The sequence below is a fragment of the Arvicanthis niloticus genome, chromosome 4, assembly GCF_011762505.2.
Source record: "Arvicanthis niloticus isolate mArvNil1 chromosome 4, mArvNil1.pat.X, whole genome shotgun sequence".
Taxonomy (NCBI): Eukaryota; Metazoa; Chordata; class Mammalia; order Rodentia; family Muridae; genus Arvicanthis; species Arvicanthis niloticus.
In genome coordinates, this window is record NC_047661.1 from 75235910 (window position 1) to 75254030 (window position 18121).

The 18121-nt window shown below is 39.4% G+C and overlaps 1 protein-coding gene across 8 annotated transcripts in view; it reads right to left on the bottom strand.

The window, feature by feature from the left end:
* Positions 1–18121, bottom strand: part of Rprd2 (regulation of nuclear pre-mRNA domain containing 2) — a 60925-nt gene that overhangs the window by 18599 nt on the left and 24205 nt on the right. For 4 of the 8 annotated variants that reach the window (XR_013109954.1, XM_076932929.1, XM_034500200.2 and 1 more), the window contains exons 2-8: positions 16544–16673; positions 12921–13021; positions 11773–11850; positions 10470–10522; positions 9493–9619; positions 6178–6353; positions 1620–1902 (exon numbers count right to left, since the gene is read on the bottom strand). Coding sequence is in view for 6 of the 8 variants with exons in the window: in XM_076932929.1 (XP_076789044.1) it covers positions 1620–1902; positions 6178–6353; positions 9493–9619; positions 10470–10522; positions 11773–11850; positions 12921–13021; positions 16544–16673 (948 nt within the window). In the remaining 2 variants the exon portion in view is untranslated. The remainder of the gene's footprint in view (positions 1–1619; positions 1903–6177; positions 6354–9492; positions 9620–10469; positions 10523–11772; positions 11851–12920; positions 13022–16543; positions 16674–18121) is intronic. The other 4 variants (XR_013109955.1, XM_034500201.2, XM_034500202.2 and 1 more) reach the window with 1 other exon arrangement.

Genomic DNA, 18121 nt, shown 5'->3' on the forward strand with positions numbered 1-18121 from the left:
GGAGATGGTGTTTGCCACAGGGTATTCTGTTTTGTTTTTTTCATGAAGAATTTTCTTAACAAAAACTCCATACACATTATTTTTTTTTTGTTTGTTTCTACAAGTTGTCCAACTGTGAGTATAATGGACACTATTTTTCAAAATTATGTTATGTATATGAGCTTTTTGTCTGTCTGTATGCCTGTGTACCGTGTGTATGCAGTGCCTCATGAAGTCAGAAGAAGGCATCAGATCCCCTAGAAGTGAACTAACAGACAGCAGAGGGCTGCCACTGAGTGCTGGGAATCTGGAAGCGCAGCCAGTGCTCCTACCTGCTGAGCCATCTGCCCAACCCCTAGGTACTAATTTGAAACTGCAATGTTTTAAGTCTTAAAAACTTTGGTTGGACTTGGTTCTTCCCCTCCCTGCCTTTTTTTGCTGGGGAATGTTGCAAGGCAGGGGGTGGGATGGGCAGGGGGTGGGATGGGCAGGGGGTGGGATGGGCAGGGGGTGGGATGGGCAGGGGACAGGGACCTAGGGGACTGGGAAGTGAGTACAATCCAGGTCATAATGTGAAATTTCCAAATAATCAATAAATATATTGTGTGTAAAAAACGAAAACAAAACAAAACAACTTTAGACTATATTCTTCTTACTACTTTATTTTTTTTTTGCTTTTGTTTTTTGGTTTCTCAAAACAGGGTTTCCCTGTGTAGCCCTGGCTGTCCTGGAACTCACTCTGTAGACCAGGCTGGCCTCGAACTCAGAAATCCACCTGCCTCTGCCTCCCAAGTGCTGGGATTAAAGGCGTGCACTATGACTGCCCAGCTTTTAATTTATTATTTATTTTATGTATATGAGTACGCTGTCACTGTCTTCAGACACACCAGAAGACGGCATCAAACCTCATTACAGATGGTTGTGAGCCACCATGTGATTGCTGGGAATTGAACTCAGGACCTCTGGAAGAGCAGTCAGTGCTCTTAACCACTGAGCCATTTCTCTAGTCCCCTTACTACTTTAAAGAACATAGTGAGTAGTTTATTTAATTCAACAGAAGTCAAAATATTTAATAAGAATAATTATAGTGCAGATGCCAGACAAAAATCAATTCAAGTTAGTTGTGAAAGTGTAGTTAATAAAGTACAGCTTTAGAATTCTTTTTTATAATTATTTTTTGATTTATTTATATATATAAGTATTTTGCCTGTATTCACATGCACATTTTGTCTGTTGTCCAAGGAAGTTACAAGAGAATGTCAGATCCCTTGGAGGTGGAGTTACAGGCAGTTGTGAATTGCCGTGTAGGTGCTGGGAACTGAACCTGAGTCCTTTGCAAGATTAACAAGTGCTCTTAACCACTGAGCCATTTATTCACACTAGTCACATTAAGAAGAAACAAGAAACACTTTAATATTAAAAATTCTTGTATTATAATTTACTCAATATATCCAAACCATTTTTAGTCTGTAATGCATAAAATCATTTATAAACACTGGGCATACTGCCTGTGAAAGGCCCTCGGTCTGATCTCCAGTACTGTGGAAAACAGTCAAGGAAACACCTTCACCTCCTCTGTGTGCTGATTAACTGTAGGAACAACATAGAATAAGCTACTTATTAAACATATCAGGCCTTACCAATTATTTTTGACCCATCATCTTCCACATCTGAGAGTTCCATGTCTTCCACATCACGGTTATCTGTCACAGGCTCAGGCGTGGCAGATTTGTCACTCTCCATGGTTGGTGACTGAGATTCTTCACCTCCCATCCCCTGAAATGGAGACTCAGAACCAGTTGGGGAAGGAGCATCCATACTTGGAGAAGGGACTGGTGATTCCTCAGGATCAGGAAGGGTTGACTTCAATTGATCCAGCTTCTTCTTTAAGTTGTTTACTCGGTTAGCGAAGGTTTTATAAGCCTAAGAGAGAAAAACGCTTACTTCTTTGACATAAGGAACGCCCAAGTAACATTTGACGAAACTAGCACAAAACAAGAATATCACAGAGCACAGAGTAGTCTTGGGCATCTCCTTCTGCTCAGTGAATATTACTACACACAACTGTTAGAAATCTTTTAAAAGTTAATTGTGTCTGTGTGTATAATGAATGTGGGTGTGCAGGCCATGACATGGATGTGGAGGTCACAGGAGAACTGGAATAAGTTCTTTTCTTCCATTTTTATGCAGGTTCCAAGGATCAAACTCAAGTCTCAACAAGCTTGTATGCCAAGTGCCTTGTATGTGCTGAAACTTTGCTTCATTTGATAGAAACGCTGTACCAGTCATAGTCAGTTATTCACTGAAGTTTTTACTTTGTCCAGATTTCCTCTTGTTTACCAATTATTCCTTTCCTAAGTCAGTATTGTATTCAAGATCCCACAGAAGTTATGTTTCCCCAGGTCCCTCTTGTGATATTCTTGAAATTTCTTTGTTTCTGATGACATTAACAACTGTATATATTTACCTTAAGAATTCTGAGGAATACTGGAAAGGTCAATTGGTATTTGTCTGGTGTTTTTTGTCATAATTAAACAAAGGTCACGAGTGTTTGGGGGAAGAGCACAGAGCTGTCGTTCTAACACACCAACTCACCACAGCTAATGCCAACGCCAGTACTTGCTGTAAATCCAATTTCTGACTCCTTTTTCTTACTACTTTATTGTGTCTGTACATGTACATGAATATGCACCATGACATGCGACTCCCAAAAGAGGACAGCTTTGGGAGCTGGTGCTTTCTCCCTACCCTCTGGGTCCTGGGACCAAAGTCAGACTGTCAGGCTGGCAGGAAGCATCTTTCCCTGCAGAGACATCCCAGTGGTCTGCTAGCGTCTCTTCAGCTCTTGGTTATCTTAAAGCTAGGTGCTTTTTAAAACATTACATGTGCAGAGGTCAGAGAACAAACTGTGAGAGTTGGTTCTTCCCCCTCCATTGCTCAGGTCTGAAAGATCAAACCCAGGTCTTTAGGTTTGGTAGCAGGTGCTTACACACTTAAGCCACTTTACCCCTCCCCTTCCTTTTGTTTTGAGAGTCTTAAACCATCACATTGTACGTATTACTTTATTTTGGCTAGATATTCAAAAAACATTATTTAAAAAGACACTAACTAATATACTGGGCACAGTGGCACATGTCTATAATCCCAAGACTTAGGAGATAAGAACACTGGCTGCTCTTACAGAGAACTTGGATTCAGTTTCCCAGAACCCACATGGTAGGTCACAACTGCTTGGAACTCCAGTTCCAGATCTAACTCTTTCTGCTTCTGAGGGCACAAGGCACACATATTATGGTCATGTACACATACATACATGTAGACAACACTCACATACAAAGGCATGTGAATAGAGACATGACTCAGCAGTTTAAGAGCACAGACTGCTCTTCCAGAGGATACAGGTTCATTTCACAGCACCCACATGGGTGGCTTCTAACCAGCAGACCTGATACCCTCTTCTAGACTCCAAGAATTCTACATGAATGTGGTGAACAGATGTGCATACAGAGGCATATACTCATGCACAAAGTAAAATTTAAAAAGTAAAAATAAATGAAATCTCAAAAAATTATTACAGAATGGGATGGGAGGTAGGACAGGTGGACATGGGGCTGCATGTGCTAGAGAGATGGCTCAGTGGCTAAGAGTACTGGCTGCTCTTCCGTAAGTCCTGAGTTCTGTTCCCAGCACCCACACAGCAGCTCATAACTGTCTATAAACGTAGTCCCATGGGATCCAGTGTCCTTTTCTGATGTGCAGATGTATATGAAGACAAACATCCATATACATAAATAAATCTTAAGAGAGGGGGTAGGGTGGGGAGAACACAAGTTTGGCACAGTGGCATGTGCATTTAACCCCAGCACCCAGGAGGCAGAGGGAGGCCTCTGAGTTCAAGGTCAGTTTGAGGGTGAATCCTAAAACATCAATGGCTACACAGAGAAACCCTGTTTGTTTTGCATGCGAACGAACACACGAACACACACACACACACACACACACACACACACACACACACACAGAACCCAACACCAAAAAAACCTAGATAGATGGAACCCAGAAGTATGAGAGATGTCTCACTGGGCGGGTTCAGATACCCAATACCCACTTAAAGATAGGTGTGGTGACTATAACACAGTGTTGTGGGTGGAAGGAACAGGACAGGACAGGAAGATCCCGAGGACTTGCTGGTGAGCCAGTCTAGCTGAAACAGTAAGATCCAGGTTCAGTGAGAGAGCCCATATCTAATAAAGAAGAGGGCTGGAGAGGACCTGGGTTCATCCAGAACCCACAGTATGCACATGGTGCAGACATGTATGTAGACAAAACACTCATACACATAAGATTAAAATAAATCAATCTTGGTGGCGGGGAGAAGACACTTGAATTCAACAACCTCCAGCCTCCCCATGTGCACATCCAGGCACTGCACATGTGCATACCTTCACAAAACACACGCAACAAAGAATACCACACGTCCATATGGATGTATTCAAAACTGCTGGAGCAACCAAAATTTAAGTGAAGAGCACTGGCAGGAAGTCCATGAGGAAAGCTGGTTATCAGTGGTATTCTTTTCTCTGAGATTCGGCTTTTGGGGAGCAGTGTAAAAACGTGAGTATCCAGACAAAGAGGACACAGAAAGTCAAGGACACTAGTGAGCAGGGCTTTCAGCAGTCTTAGCACAGGGAACCAACATTAGATACTCAAGTGGCTGAGATTTTGACAAGAGGAATGGCAGAACTCACTGAACCAATTTTGTTTGTTGTTGTTATTGTTTTCTGAGAGTCCAGGAAGTGCAGCAGATAAAGGCACTTGCTGCCAAACCTGGTAACTATAGTTTGCTTCTTGAAATCCAAGGTGAAGAGAACTGACTCCCAAAGGTAAGATCCATGATGTATGCATGTGCCATGCCACCCAGTAAGAATAAAATTTAAAAATGTGTATGTGTGTGTGTCTATAAAACGTATACATACTGGAAAATAGTAAATACATATTTCAATAAATAATATATAAATTACACATATTTATTCTGTAGGTGGGCATATGGGTAAGTGTACGCCACAGCAAACATACAGCAGGCAGAGAACAAATTATGGGAAAGCTGGTTTTCTCCTACCATGTGAGTCCCAGGGACCAAACGAAAGTAGGTCATCAGGTTTGGCAGCAAGTGCCTTTACCACCCTTTAAGTCACCTCACCAGACCCTGAAACTACTACAGTCTATATAGAGAGTCATACGTTTTAGCTATATATATATTTCTAGTCATATATTAGTTTTCATCTCTATAATATTGTGAACTTCTAGAAAGTAAAATTAATGAAAAGGAAAAAGAAACATTAAGGCATGATGAAAAAAATCAAAAGCAGAGGGACTAGTTACAATATGAGTTGTCATGATAACTTATGCACTTCTGGAGGTTGGAGGAATCACTTCTTGTTAGCTGAAGCTGAAACCTTTCATTAAAATATTCTAGGACATGACTGCAGGCTTTCCTTAAGGTCTGTCCCCCCAGGGATAAACTTTTATATGTCTATATCTGGTATCTTTGTACATGTGCATGACCTGGGGAAGGCATCATGACACTTTCTCCTCAAGAAAACTACTACTTCACTCCAGCATCCTGAATTATCAAATCTTTGCTTCTTTGACTACTTGCATTAAAAATTAATTTTAAAAAGTAATTAAAAATTATTATAGTACCTCTAGTCATTATAGTACCCCAGCTTTTAAAAATTATCCTTGTAATATTCTAAATGTATAGGATACTATAGAAAAAAAAGAAATAAAGAAATACTAAGACACAACTGTGCATGAGTGTCAGTATCTGAAAGATTCATCTTTTTTAAAGAGAATATATTTTTTAATTTATTATTTATTTTATATATGTGAGTACACTGTAGTTATCTTCAGACACACCAGAAGAGGGCATCGGATCCCATTACAGATGGTTGTGAGCCACCATGTGGTTGCTGGGAACTGAACTCAGGACCTCTGGAAGAGCAGTCAGTCCTCTTAACCACTGAGCCACCTCTCCAGCCCCCAAGATCCATGTTTTAATCTTATCCACCAGCTATGTCATCTTATATGAGGATGCTAACTATTGATTCTAACGCTTATCCTCAGTGTTGGTCACTCCGTATAAGCAGTGTCTGACACACAGGAAGCATTCAATAGGAAGCAGTCGAAATTACTTACATTAGCTACCACTTTCACTTCCTTGTACTGCGCTTCATAGAAAATTCCAGCATTCTCTAATGCTTCTGTTAGTGAGGGCCCGTTTTTCACCTGTTTATCTAATCCATTTACAAATTCCTCTAGCTTAGAACTTGCTTCTTCAAATTCTTTGGAGAACTTCTTTCCACCTGTTTTATCTGAAAGAATGGAGAAAGTATTTATATTAAGATTAAAAAAGTAAAAAAGTTAATCCTTTGAGTGAAATTCCTTTCCATGCCACAGTTCTTACTGTTCTGTGACACTTTTCTTGATGCCTTGATGTGAAATTATTTTTGTTTTAAGAGAGTGACTATGCAGACTAACCATGTCTTAAACTCACTATGTAGCCCATGATGGTCTCAAACTCACGATCCTTTGCCTCAGCCTCCCAAGTGCTCAGAGTACTAGCATGTGCCACCAGATCTGCCTGTTAGTGAGTAATATTTCTAGTCTAAACTTTTGTTGATATAGTTTCAAGAAGTTGTTCAGATTGTTCTTTGTCCTCCAACTTCCCCCAGTGGTTAATATTATAGATTCGTGTCACCAGACTATAAACCAAATCTCCCCACACACCAACACACACTGCACAGATGGACAACAACAGATCCATGTGAACTTGTGAGAGTGACTCCAGAATAAAGGTGTCTGTACTGTAATTAAGATAAAGTTCAGCTGAACTGGTTACATTTTTTAAAAAAAGTTTTAATTTTTTTTTTTTTTTTTGTATATGAGCAAGCAAGGAACTGGAATTACAGGCCAATGGTGGTGAGTCACCCAGCATGGGTGCTGGGAACTGAACCCAGGTCCTCTGGAAGGATGGCACATATTCTTAACCACTGGACCTCTCTGGTCCACATCCTTCATTGTGCAAACATTCTCCATACTCCTCAGGAATATCAGAATAAAATTCCACTTTTTTTTTTTTAACCTGTATCTACTTTCTGTAGTGCAGAATATTCTACAATATGTCTCTTCCATGAGAAACTAAAGTTCAGAGAAGTTAAGTTAAATGTTCCCATTTTGCTTCAGTATCTCTATGAAGTTAGACTTGGCTAAGAATGTATTCTAAACTGGGTAGCTGTATTTAACAGCTAGTGGGGAGAGGGAAAGTGTGTGCCACTGCCAACACACACACACACACACACCATTTATAACAGTTCACATTGACACAAATGATGCTTTCTGCTCTGTTCATGCTTTACAACGGTGACATAGATCTGCGACTGTGCATTTGGTCACCAAAGATCATGATGCCTGGGCTTCTATTTTGTAATGTTTCTAAGGGTGTGTCCATTGAGTGTAAACAAAATATCTTGGCAGAACAAGAGTAAGTGAAGATACACTTGATGATCAGAGTGACTTCAGCACTATCCACTCATTTTTGTCCTGTGCACCACATGTTAACTTGAACATAAGGCATCGAATTTAATCCTAACCACTGTGCGGAAGCATCCTGCAGAGCTCTGTGGTGCCCATGAGAGAGCTGAGAGCTCATGCAGAGATGCGTAGCTGCTCACACTGCATAGCTGATGAAAGGCAAAGATGAAGCGAATGCCCTTATGCAGTGCTGTATTTCAGCAGGCACAAGGAAAGGAGCATTTGCTGGATTTTAAGGACACTTTGCACAGAAGAGTGAAGAACTTTTATCTAATGCCCCAGAGATGACTTAACTTCTCTAAACTTTAGTTTCTCATGGAAGAAACATATTATAGAATATTCTGCACTACAGAAAGTAAATACAAGTTAAAAAAAAAAGTGGAATTTTATTCTGATATTCCTGAGGAGTATGGAGAATGTTTGCACAATGAAGGATGTGGACCAGAGAGGTCCAGTGGTTAAGAATATGTGCCATCCTTCCAGAGGACCTGGGTTCAGTTCCCAGCACCCATGCTGGGTCACTCACTATTTTGTCTAAATCAAAATGAGAACATTAAACAAATACCACAACCCTCACTAACAGCATTCTGACTTTGCTATAAAGTGTAGATTTTGCTCTTTAGAAAAAAGAGAGCTTGCTGGGCAGTGGTGGCACATGCCTTTAATCCCAGCACTTGGGACGCAGAGGCAGAAGGATTTCTGAGTTCGAGGCTAGCCTGGTCTACAGAGTGAGTTCCAGGACAGCCAGGGGTATACAGAGAAACCCTGTCGCAAAAAAAAAAAAAAAAAAAACCCCACAAACAAACAAAACCCAAAGAAAGAAAAAAAGAGCTTGTGACCATTTTGTATGGCTTATCTAGAAACATCTATAAATCTTATGTTCTAGTAAAATATTCTGTTACCCTACAAATAATTAAGTAAAAATAAAGCATGGTACAGGAGCAAAACAGATACAAAAGTGAAGCGCTAATCATCATTTATTCATTACTCTAAAGATGCACACCAAATGCATATACGTGTATCTGTTCAAGCATTAGCGTAGAGCAATAATCAGGTAAAAGATAGTCTTTGACTGCAGGACATTTAGATTCTAATAAATTACGAGTATAATTTTAACTATAATGTGAACAAGGAGAGGAATAACTAGACTTTACAAGACGATAGTATGATCTTACTAAAGAACAAAACCAATGAACCACAGAAGGGAAGAAAAGCTGATGGCTTATAATTCTAAACAGCAAGAAAGTGAGAATAAGAATCTGTATTTGAAGTCAAGTGTAGTGGTGCACAGGGGGCAGAGGCAGAGGCAGGTAGTAGACCTTTTTGAGTTCAAGACTAGTCTGGTCTACAGTGTGAAACCCTGTAGCAAACAACTCCCTACCCCCTACCCCCAAAATGAAAGAAAAAACCAAAACCCAAACAACCAAAACCAGGGGCTGGAGAGATGGCTCAGGGGTTAAGAGCATTTGTTGCTCTTACAAAGGACCTAGGTTCTGTTCCTAGCATTCTGATGATGGCGCACAACCATCCTTAACCCCAAGAGATCTAACGCCCTTCTGGCGTCTGTAGGTACCAGGCACAGATATGATGCATATATTCTAGCAAAATATTGACACACAGAAAATAAAATAAATAAATCTTTTAAACCCCACAAAAAACAAAACCAAATTCCTGCTCCTCTGTAGGGAAATTTATTTATTTATGAGGCTTATACAAATCTACCTGGGAAATCAGTGGAACCACAAGGGTTCTGAAAATTGTTTCACTCTATCTCTCTTTAAACACTGTAGGTGATTCTTCCCAGAACCACACTGAAAATTCTCTTTATGGGACAAACTAGTCTGATTACATAAAATCAAAGAACAAGAAAGGAAACAGTGAGCTATTTTATTATTTTATTTGAAAAGATGTATCCGTTACCTTTTAAACACTTGAGAGTTTCTGTGCTGCAGACATCCACTCTCATAGTTGACAACTGTTTCTCCTTCAGTTCTATCTGATCTTCTGAGCGTTTGTACATCAGCAATTCTTCAATGAGGGCCTGAGACTGAACACAGATCACAGTCAAATTTCATTTATAGGATTATATATTCTCTCCCCTTGATATATCAGACTAATGACTAGCAAAGCCCTTAGGGGAAAAACTTTTGTTTTTCCTCAGAGCAACAGAAATCAGTCTTTAATTCTCATGTCAAAACCATACTCTTAGAAACACACTTACTTTTAGATTTAGGAAGATAGGATCTTCCTACATAGCCCTGAAACTTGCTCCATAGACCAGGCTGGCCTCAAATTTGTTCTTGCCTCCTGAGTGACAGAATAAGCCTTTCACCATCACAACCAGTAAATTATATACTTTAAAAAAAAAAAATCCTTTTTTTTAAATTAAAAATGTTTTTAAATTCTACATTGACTTTTTAATTTGTGCAGCACAAGGTGCATAGTGCATGTGTAGAGGTCAGCTGACAAATCCTGTAGGAGGAGTCGGCTCTCTCTTTTCATGTGTGTTTCAGAAGCAAATTCAGGTTAGCAGTGGCCCTCCCCAGTCCCTAATTATCCAAGTTAATTTACAGAAACAAGGTTAACACTGTAACAAACCCTTACACACTCCTTAAATTTAATTAGATACATAGTCTTGTTCTGCTTTAAGACAATTTTAATTTAGTTGTGCTGAATTTAAAAAGGAGGCTCCTGATATCATAGACTATGCACAGAGCTAAGTTAGCAGCAGATGTTCTGGAAGGCTGTTTCTCCATTAGGAAAACAACCTCTAGGCAAGCTATTCCTGTTCTGGATCCCCTACATACAACAGAGCAATATTCCCTAAGTATAAGAGGGAGCTGGCTTCAGAGGTGAGTAAATGGTCTTTGGTATACTGAATGCATTCTGTAACTTACTCGAAACTCAGCAACAATCTTAGATTTGAGAGCAGCTTTTGGATTCGTGGATGCTGTTGAATGAAATAAAAATTCATTAAGAATACAGCACAAAGACTCAACCAAATCCAGGAAAACTGAAATGTAGAGTTAAGGGTGTACTCTGCAAACATACAGCAGCCATGCACACATAAGACATAAAATAATCCTGCAGTAAATTTACTATGAAATTTAATACTCCTAAATATGGCCAACAGAAAAATAAATTACTTAGATAAGTCTAGCCAACTTACCTCCAACAGACTTGTTACATCCCCAAATTAATGATTTGAAGACATTGAGGTAGGTACATGAAGTACCTTCTCCTAGTTTCATCAAGTGTAAGAAAATCTCAGTATCCCAGTGTAAGAGAGTTCAGGAACAAGACATCCAATTACTCCTGAGCACTGGATGGAGAAGATTCTCTACAAATACCAACTTCCATCTGGTTAAGTGTGGATTATATTTTAGCTGACTCAGTTCATAGCAACAAAGGTCTAAACGCATTATCACTGGGACTGAACTTTGGTCAAATTGATGGATCCCATTGTTCCTAAGCATGCAATGTATGACAAAAGGATGCCAGAGGACTCCCTTAACCATGGTGAGTATCACATGCTTGATGGAGCAAACATCCCAGCTCTCTTGTGTCACCTCCCAATTCTCCACTGTCTTTCACCGTCATCCCTCCAAACCTTCCAGTTTCTCGACATCCCTCAGGTTGCCCACAACAGTCTATCACATGCAGCATTCCACTCCCTTGATATCATGCTGGGTAAATGGGACAAACACAACAGGAGCTCCAGATAGAGAACGTTTCTGGCCAAAATTGGAGGCCCATGTCTAATTGGTAGACTGTATCCCCAAATCTGAAGGCTTTCATAGCTCCCAGAGAAATGCTTCTTAATGCCTAGTCTCCTCTTCCGCTCTGTGGTGTAAAGCCAGCTGCCTCTAACTTCACAAATCTTTGAATGTGGGAATTGCCTGGGTACTAGCAAGTATTTTTTTTTTTTCTTCTTTCAATACCCCAACTACTCCTGGATCTTCGCTCAATTAAACCCTTTTCTGTATTTCTTTTAATAGTAGTTTTTGTTTGTTTGTTTGTTTTTTTTTAAAGAAGTAACTTCATGCTGGCTTGATTAGTCTAAGTCACTGGGAGCCTCCCAGGCCTGGAAAACACAGGCTTGCCCATGGTTTATGCCAGGTACGATGTCAAACGGTCTACATTTTCTTCTGCTCCAAAAGGAGGAGGTAATTTTACGTTAGTTGAGATTTTGTTCCTTACTTTGTGATTTCTTCCACTGCTTATTCGGTTGTTTGTTCAGATTTTCTTTCAGCTGCTTCTGAGTTTTGAAAGTGGTACCTGGAAAACATTGCAGTTTTTGCAGTCTGGCATTATGGGAAGCTGCTCTGTCTGTCCACTTCAGTGCCAAAGTTGTAGCATGAAAAAAGGCAATCCGTGACTCTGTAGTTTCTTTTATTTCTTTTCTTTCATTTTTATAAAAACAAAAACAAAACCAGAAAACACCCACCAAATCTAAGAAGCTATTAAATAAATGTAAAAATATGTATATATAATTAATGAAACCTCTAATTCGGAAAAAAAAAAGCAGACGCTAAAAATAAGTTACTTTTGAATAGAACACAAACTCATATGAAGGATTTAACAGCTTCTTAGAAGGTGTACTTTTAAAACCAAATCTCTAGTGATGGTCTGATACTGGTCACAGTAATAATTATTATCAATTTCTATTCAGTGATTTAGTTACCTAAATCTTATAAGTAAGAACTAATTTACTTAAACACATACAAACACACACACACAAACCCAAGAATAGATATATAACTTACTGCAAATCTAAGTCAAATGGAGATTAGAGACTATTCAAGAATGCTTACCACCAACTTAAAAGCTATAAAACCATGCCCAAACTTTCTCCAATAATAAGACAGAGCAGTATTTATTAAACATAACCAATGAATACTCTGAAATACTTTTTTTTTTTTTTTTTCCAGGACAGGGTTTCTCTGTGTAGCCCTGGCTGTCCTGGAGCTCACTCTGAAGACTGGCTGAAGGCTGGCCTCAAACTCAGAAATCCGCCTGCCTCTGCCTCCCAGGTGCTGGGATTAAAGGCGTGCGCCACCACTGCCTGGCTACTCTGAAATGCTTAATGAAAGCAAATACAGAAAAAGAGTCAGATGGGTAATCTCACTTAACATGTTTGCTTTTAGTCGGCAGAAACAAAGGTCTAACTCCCTACACCAATCAGTTCTATTCTGAGTTCAAACATTCATATATTTATGTATTCAATTCTAAACAAATCAAGCCAGATTCTTCCACCCCCTTTAGTGTTATACAACAGAAAAATCTGTAAGTACAGACAGAACTATAAAGACTGACCTAAATTCTTTTAGTAAAAAAAAGGAACTTACTTAAAGCTTCTCTCAATGCCACAATCATGTCTTCTGGGTACACATTTCGATCTTCCCAGATTTTGAAGATTCGTTCTATAGACTTAGAGACAGATGGATCCCTGGAAGAAAAGTAAAATGTAAAAATGTTGACTTATGGGCTAGGTGTAGTGACACAAGCCTTTAATTCCAGCACATGGGAGGCAGAGGCAAGTGGATCTCTGTGAGTTTAGTATGGTCTAAAAAGCAAATTCCAGGATATCCAGGGCTGTTACAGAGAGAAACCCATTCTCAGAAATCAAACACAACACAACAAGTTGACTTACCCTCAAACTAGAAATCTGTTACATACTCAACAACTTACTATCACCTAAATTTCTTCTTTTACATATTTTTAGTTATGAAAAAAGATCTACTTATTTACTTTATGTGTTTTGTCTACACATATACACACGTGTCACATGTGTGTGTCCAGTACCCAAGGAGGTCAGAAAAGGATGTTGGATATTCCAAGAACTGGAATTAGGGAAGGTTTGCATATCCTATGGGTGCTGGGAACCAAACCTGGGTCCTCTGGAAGATCAGCAAGTACTGAGCCAACTCTCTAGCTTTGTGTATATCTTTAAATATTTCTTCCTGCATTATTTATTGCTAAGGAAAATGTCCTTATTCAATACTTTTATCAATGACAAAAATAAGGCTACAGATATATAATAAACTTTCTGATACTTATGAAATTCAAAGGTCTAGTCAATGCCTGAAACAATTAGCACTCTAAAGGCTAAGCTGAATCTAACAAAATAAAAACATGGGGCCAGAGGGATGGCACAGCAAGTCAATGGGTACTGCTCTTGCAGAAGACCCAAGTTGGGTTTCCAGCACCCAAAATGGGCAACTTCCAACTGCCTGTAACTTCAGCTCCTGGGATCTAACATCCTCTTCTAGTATTCATGGATACCGTGCCGTGCCTTCCCTGCCCCCCCAAGACAAGTGTTTGTTTACTCCCCTCCCTTCCTCCCTTCCTCCTTTCCTCCCTTCCTCACTTCCTTCCTTCCTTCCTTCCTTCCTTCCTTCCTTCCTTTCCTTCCTTTCCTTCCTTCCTTCCTTCCTTCCTGAGAAAAGGTCTCACTCTTATAACCCTGGCTGTTCTGGTACTCACTCTGTACATCAGGCTGCCCTTGAATTCACAGAAAGCCACTTTGCTTGCCTCTGCATCCCAAATGCTATAATTAAAAGCATGTATTACCATGTTTGGCATAAAAAGAATTTTTTTTTTTTCAGAGTTGAGGACCGAACCCAGGGCCTTGCGCTTGCTAGGCAAGCGCTCTACCACTGAGCTAAATCCCCAACCCCAAAGAAAGAAATTTAAATCAGGGGTGGGATGGTGGTGGTGCACACCTTTAGTCCCAAAACTTGGGATGCAGAGGGAGGTGGATCTCTGAGTTCCAGGTCATCCTGGTCTAGAGAGATAGTTCCAGGACAGGTAAAGTTACACAGAGAAACCTTGCCCCGAAAATCCTAAACAAACAAACAAACAAACAAACAAATAAAATTTAAAAAAATTTTAAGGAAGAATTTGGTCAAAAACTGAGAACTCAGTTCTATCTTTGGGACCCTCATGGTGAAATGAAAATTAACTCCTAAAAGTTGTCCTCTGACCTCCATATGTATACATATATTAAGTAAATGTAATAATGAAACAAAAACATAACAAATGGTGTTGGAGAGATAGCAGTTAAAAGTACTCTCTTACAGAGGACCTGGTTCGGTGCTTTACACCCAAGTCGGGCTTACAACTGTCTGTAATTCCAGTCCTAGAGGATCTAGTCTCCACTGACACAAGTCATGCATGTGCTGTGCATACACACACACACACACACACACACACACACACACACGCATACATGTGTGTGTATAGGCATAACAATCATACACATAAAAATAAAAATTTAACAAATCAAAACAAAGCTGGGATATATCATAGTGATACAGCACTGGCCTACCAAGTATCCATATCCAAGGCCCTGTTTTACACCTTCAGCACCAAAACAAAAACATGAATACAGAAACCAAAATAACTGCACTAGGATAGAAGAAACACTGAGGTTTTCTTCCTTTAAGGTTTAGTAAACACTAATCATGAATCAACTCCACCCTACAACACATGTTCTGAGAAATGGACAGCAGCTTCTCACTCACTGGCAGGCAAGCAGGCACAGCACCCATACACACAAAAGAAAGATAATAAATCTAAACCTAACACCCTCAAATACAGAAAACAAACAAACAGAGAAGAGTCAATGAGCTGGGCATGGTGGAAAGAAAAGAAAAAGGAGGGACTGAATGGATATGATCTCCAAATGCAAAATAAGGGCAGAGGATGAGAGAGCATCCAGCAGCCTAATATGCCCACCAAGGGCAAACAGAGCCAGCATGTTTAAAGCACATCCACCAAGCTATATGGGCACTACAGTATAAGAGTAGAAAATTAACCTAACTGATTATGTGGGTCACACCTGTGACTCCAACATTTGGGAGGCAGAGAAAGAAGAATGGCCACGACTAAAGGCTGGGTTGGGCTCCATAGCAAGATTTTGCCTTAAGGGAAATTAAAATAGGGGAACGGGAGAGCTGACTCAGCAGTTAAGAGTACTAGCCACTCCTCCAAAGGACCCAGATTCAACTTCCTGTATCCACATGTGGCTTTCAACCATCTATAATTCTAGTTGCAGGGGATCTGATACTCTCTCTGGCTTCTGTTGGCCCTTCATATGGTACACATACATACATGCAGCCAAAACATCCACACACATAAAAAATAAATAAGTAAAAACTAAAATAAATAAAACAAAACAACAAACACCTTACCAACCCCAAACCAAGCAAACAACAAACTAACATGGCATACTTCCTGTCCTCATTCTGAGTCTGTGACATTATGTACATACAAACAACTACTTTGGATACCTAATGGCATATGCAAAAAACATTAAGTTATACTGAACTTTTATAAAATGCTACCCCTGGTGTTTTCTAAAGGTTTATTAACTGGAACAGATTATACTTCCAATTCTTCTCCTTATATTTTTATGCTGAGACTCCTTCATTATTTAAAAAAAAAAAAAAAAAAAAAAAAAGTCTATAGGGGCTGGAGAGATGGCTCAGCAGTTAAAAGCACTGACTGCTCTTCCAGAGGTCCTGAGTTCAATTTCCAGCAACCACATGGTGGCTCACAATCATCTGTAATGGGATCTGATGCCCTCTTCTGGTGTGTCTGAAGACAGCTACAGTGTACTCATATACATAAAATAAATAAATCTTTTTAAAAAATCTGTAAATTGAAGAACACTAAAAATTAAACTATGAATGAATCCAGAGAGATATAAGAATGATCTACCACTTCCTATCTCTATCCCATTTTTGCTTTTTTGAAACAAGGTCTCAAATTTATGAGCTCTGCCTTCCCCGGCTCCCCAGGTGCTGAAATTAAAAACAAACACCATTATACTTGGTCATTAACACAATATTTTACTTGGGTCTTGAAATATGCGTAATTACATATGTTCTTGTCAATAAGTGCAAAAACAAGAAAATAAAAATTAAAAACAAATTTAAATCCTCAAGTACAATAAGGATTTACTTACTTCACTAGAGCAGCCGCTTCAGGAAGCACATCAGCAAATGATTCACGGAATATGATTGCATTTTTCCTTTTACAATTCTGTATGACATCATTGGCAAGATAAAAGAGATTCAAACGGTGGGGATATGTAGCTGGAGAGAAGAGACCAAAAAAAAAAAAAAAAGTCATTAACTTTTTCCAAATACATTGTTTTCAAACAACTAACTTTTAAAAATTTACATGTTATTATTTTATGCTTATGTGTGTTTTACCTGCTTGTCTATGTACATATATAGTGCTCACAGAGGCCAAAAAAGGACTTAAAAGTAGCCAGTGCTTCCAACCTGAGCATCTCTCCAGCCCCAGTTAACTGCTTTTACATGAGCTAATTACATGGAGGGAGTAATAAATAATTAACTAATGGATTAATTTATTAAATATACTAAAAAACCCTTAACTATTTGAGGTTAAATTTCTGTCCAAGGTACTTCTCAAGTAGACCACCTCATTCTGTAGATACCTGGCACTAAAGAAAAAAAAAAATCCAGCGGGGCAGTGGTGGCGCACGCCTTTAATCCCAGCACTTGGGAGGCAGAGGCAGCCGGATTTCTGAGTTTGAGGCCAGCCTGGTCTACAGAGTGAGTTTCAGGACAGCCAGAGATACACAGAGAAACCCTGTCTTGAAAAACCTTAAAAAAAAAAAAAATTAAAAAATTAAAACAAGAAGCTAACCACTAAACAACCAAACAACCCAATCAAAAAATGGGTCATAGAACTAAACAGAGAATTCACAACAGAGGAATCTTGAATGGCTGAAAAGCACCTAAAGAAAAGTTCAAAGTCCTTAATGATCAGGGAAATGCAAATCAAAAAGACTGTGAGATTTCACCTTACAGCAATCAGACAGGTTAAGATCAAAAACTCAGGTGACAGCACCTGTTGGTGAGGATGTGGAGAAAGAGAAACACTCCTCCATTGCTGGTGGGACTGCAAGCTGGTACAATCATTCTGGAAATCAATCTGGAGGTTCCTCAGAAAATTGGAAATAGATCTACCTGAAGATCCAGCTATACCACTTTGGGAATATACTCAAAAGACGCCCTACCAGGCCACAGGGGTACATGTTCCACTATGTTCATATCCGTCTTGTTTGTGATAGCTAGACGCTAGAAAGAACCCAGATGTCTCACGACAAAACAATGGATACAGAAAATGTGGTTCATTTACACAATGGAATACTACTCAGTTATTAAGAACAAGATTTGCAGGTAAATGGATAGAACTAGAAAATATCCTGATTATCCTGAGTGAGATAACTCAGACCCAAAAGAACATGTATGGTATCACTAATAAGTGGATATTAGCCAAAAAAAAAGAGTGCAGTCAAAACTCTGACCCATAATTGTTCCTGTCTGAAAGAACTACAGGAACAAAAACAGAGAAGAGCCTGAGGAAAAGGAGGTCCAGTGACAGACCCAAAGTGAGATCCAGCTCAAGGGGAGGTCCCAAGGCCTGACACTAATTACTGAGACTATGGAGTGTCACAAAAAGCGACCTATCATGACTGCCCTCCTAAAGACCCAACAAGCAGCTGAAATAG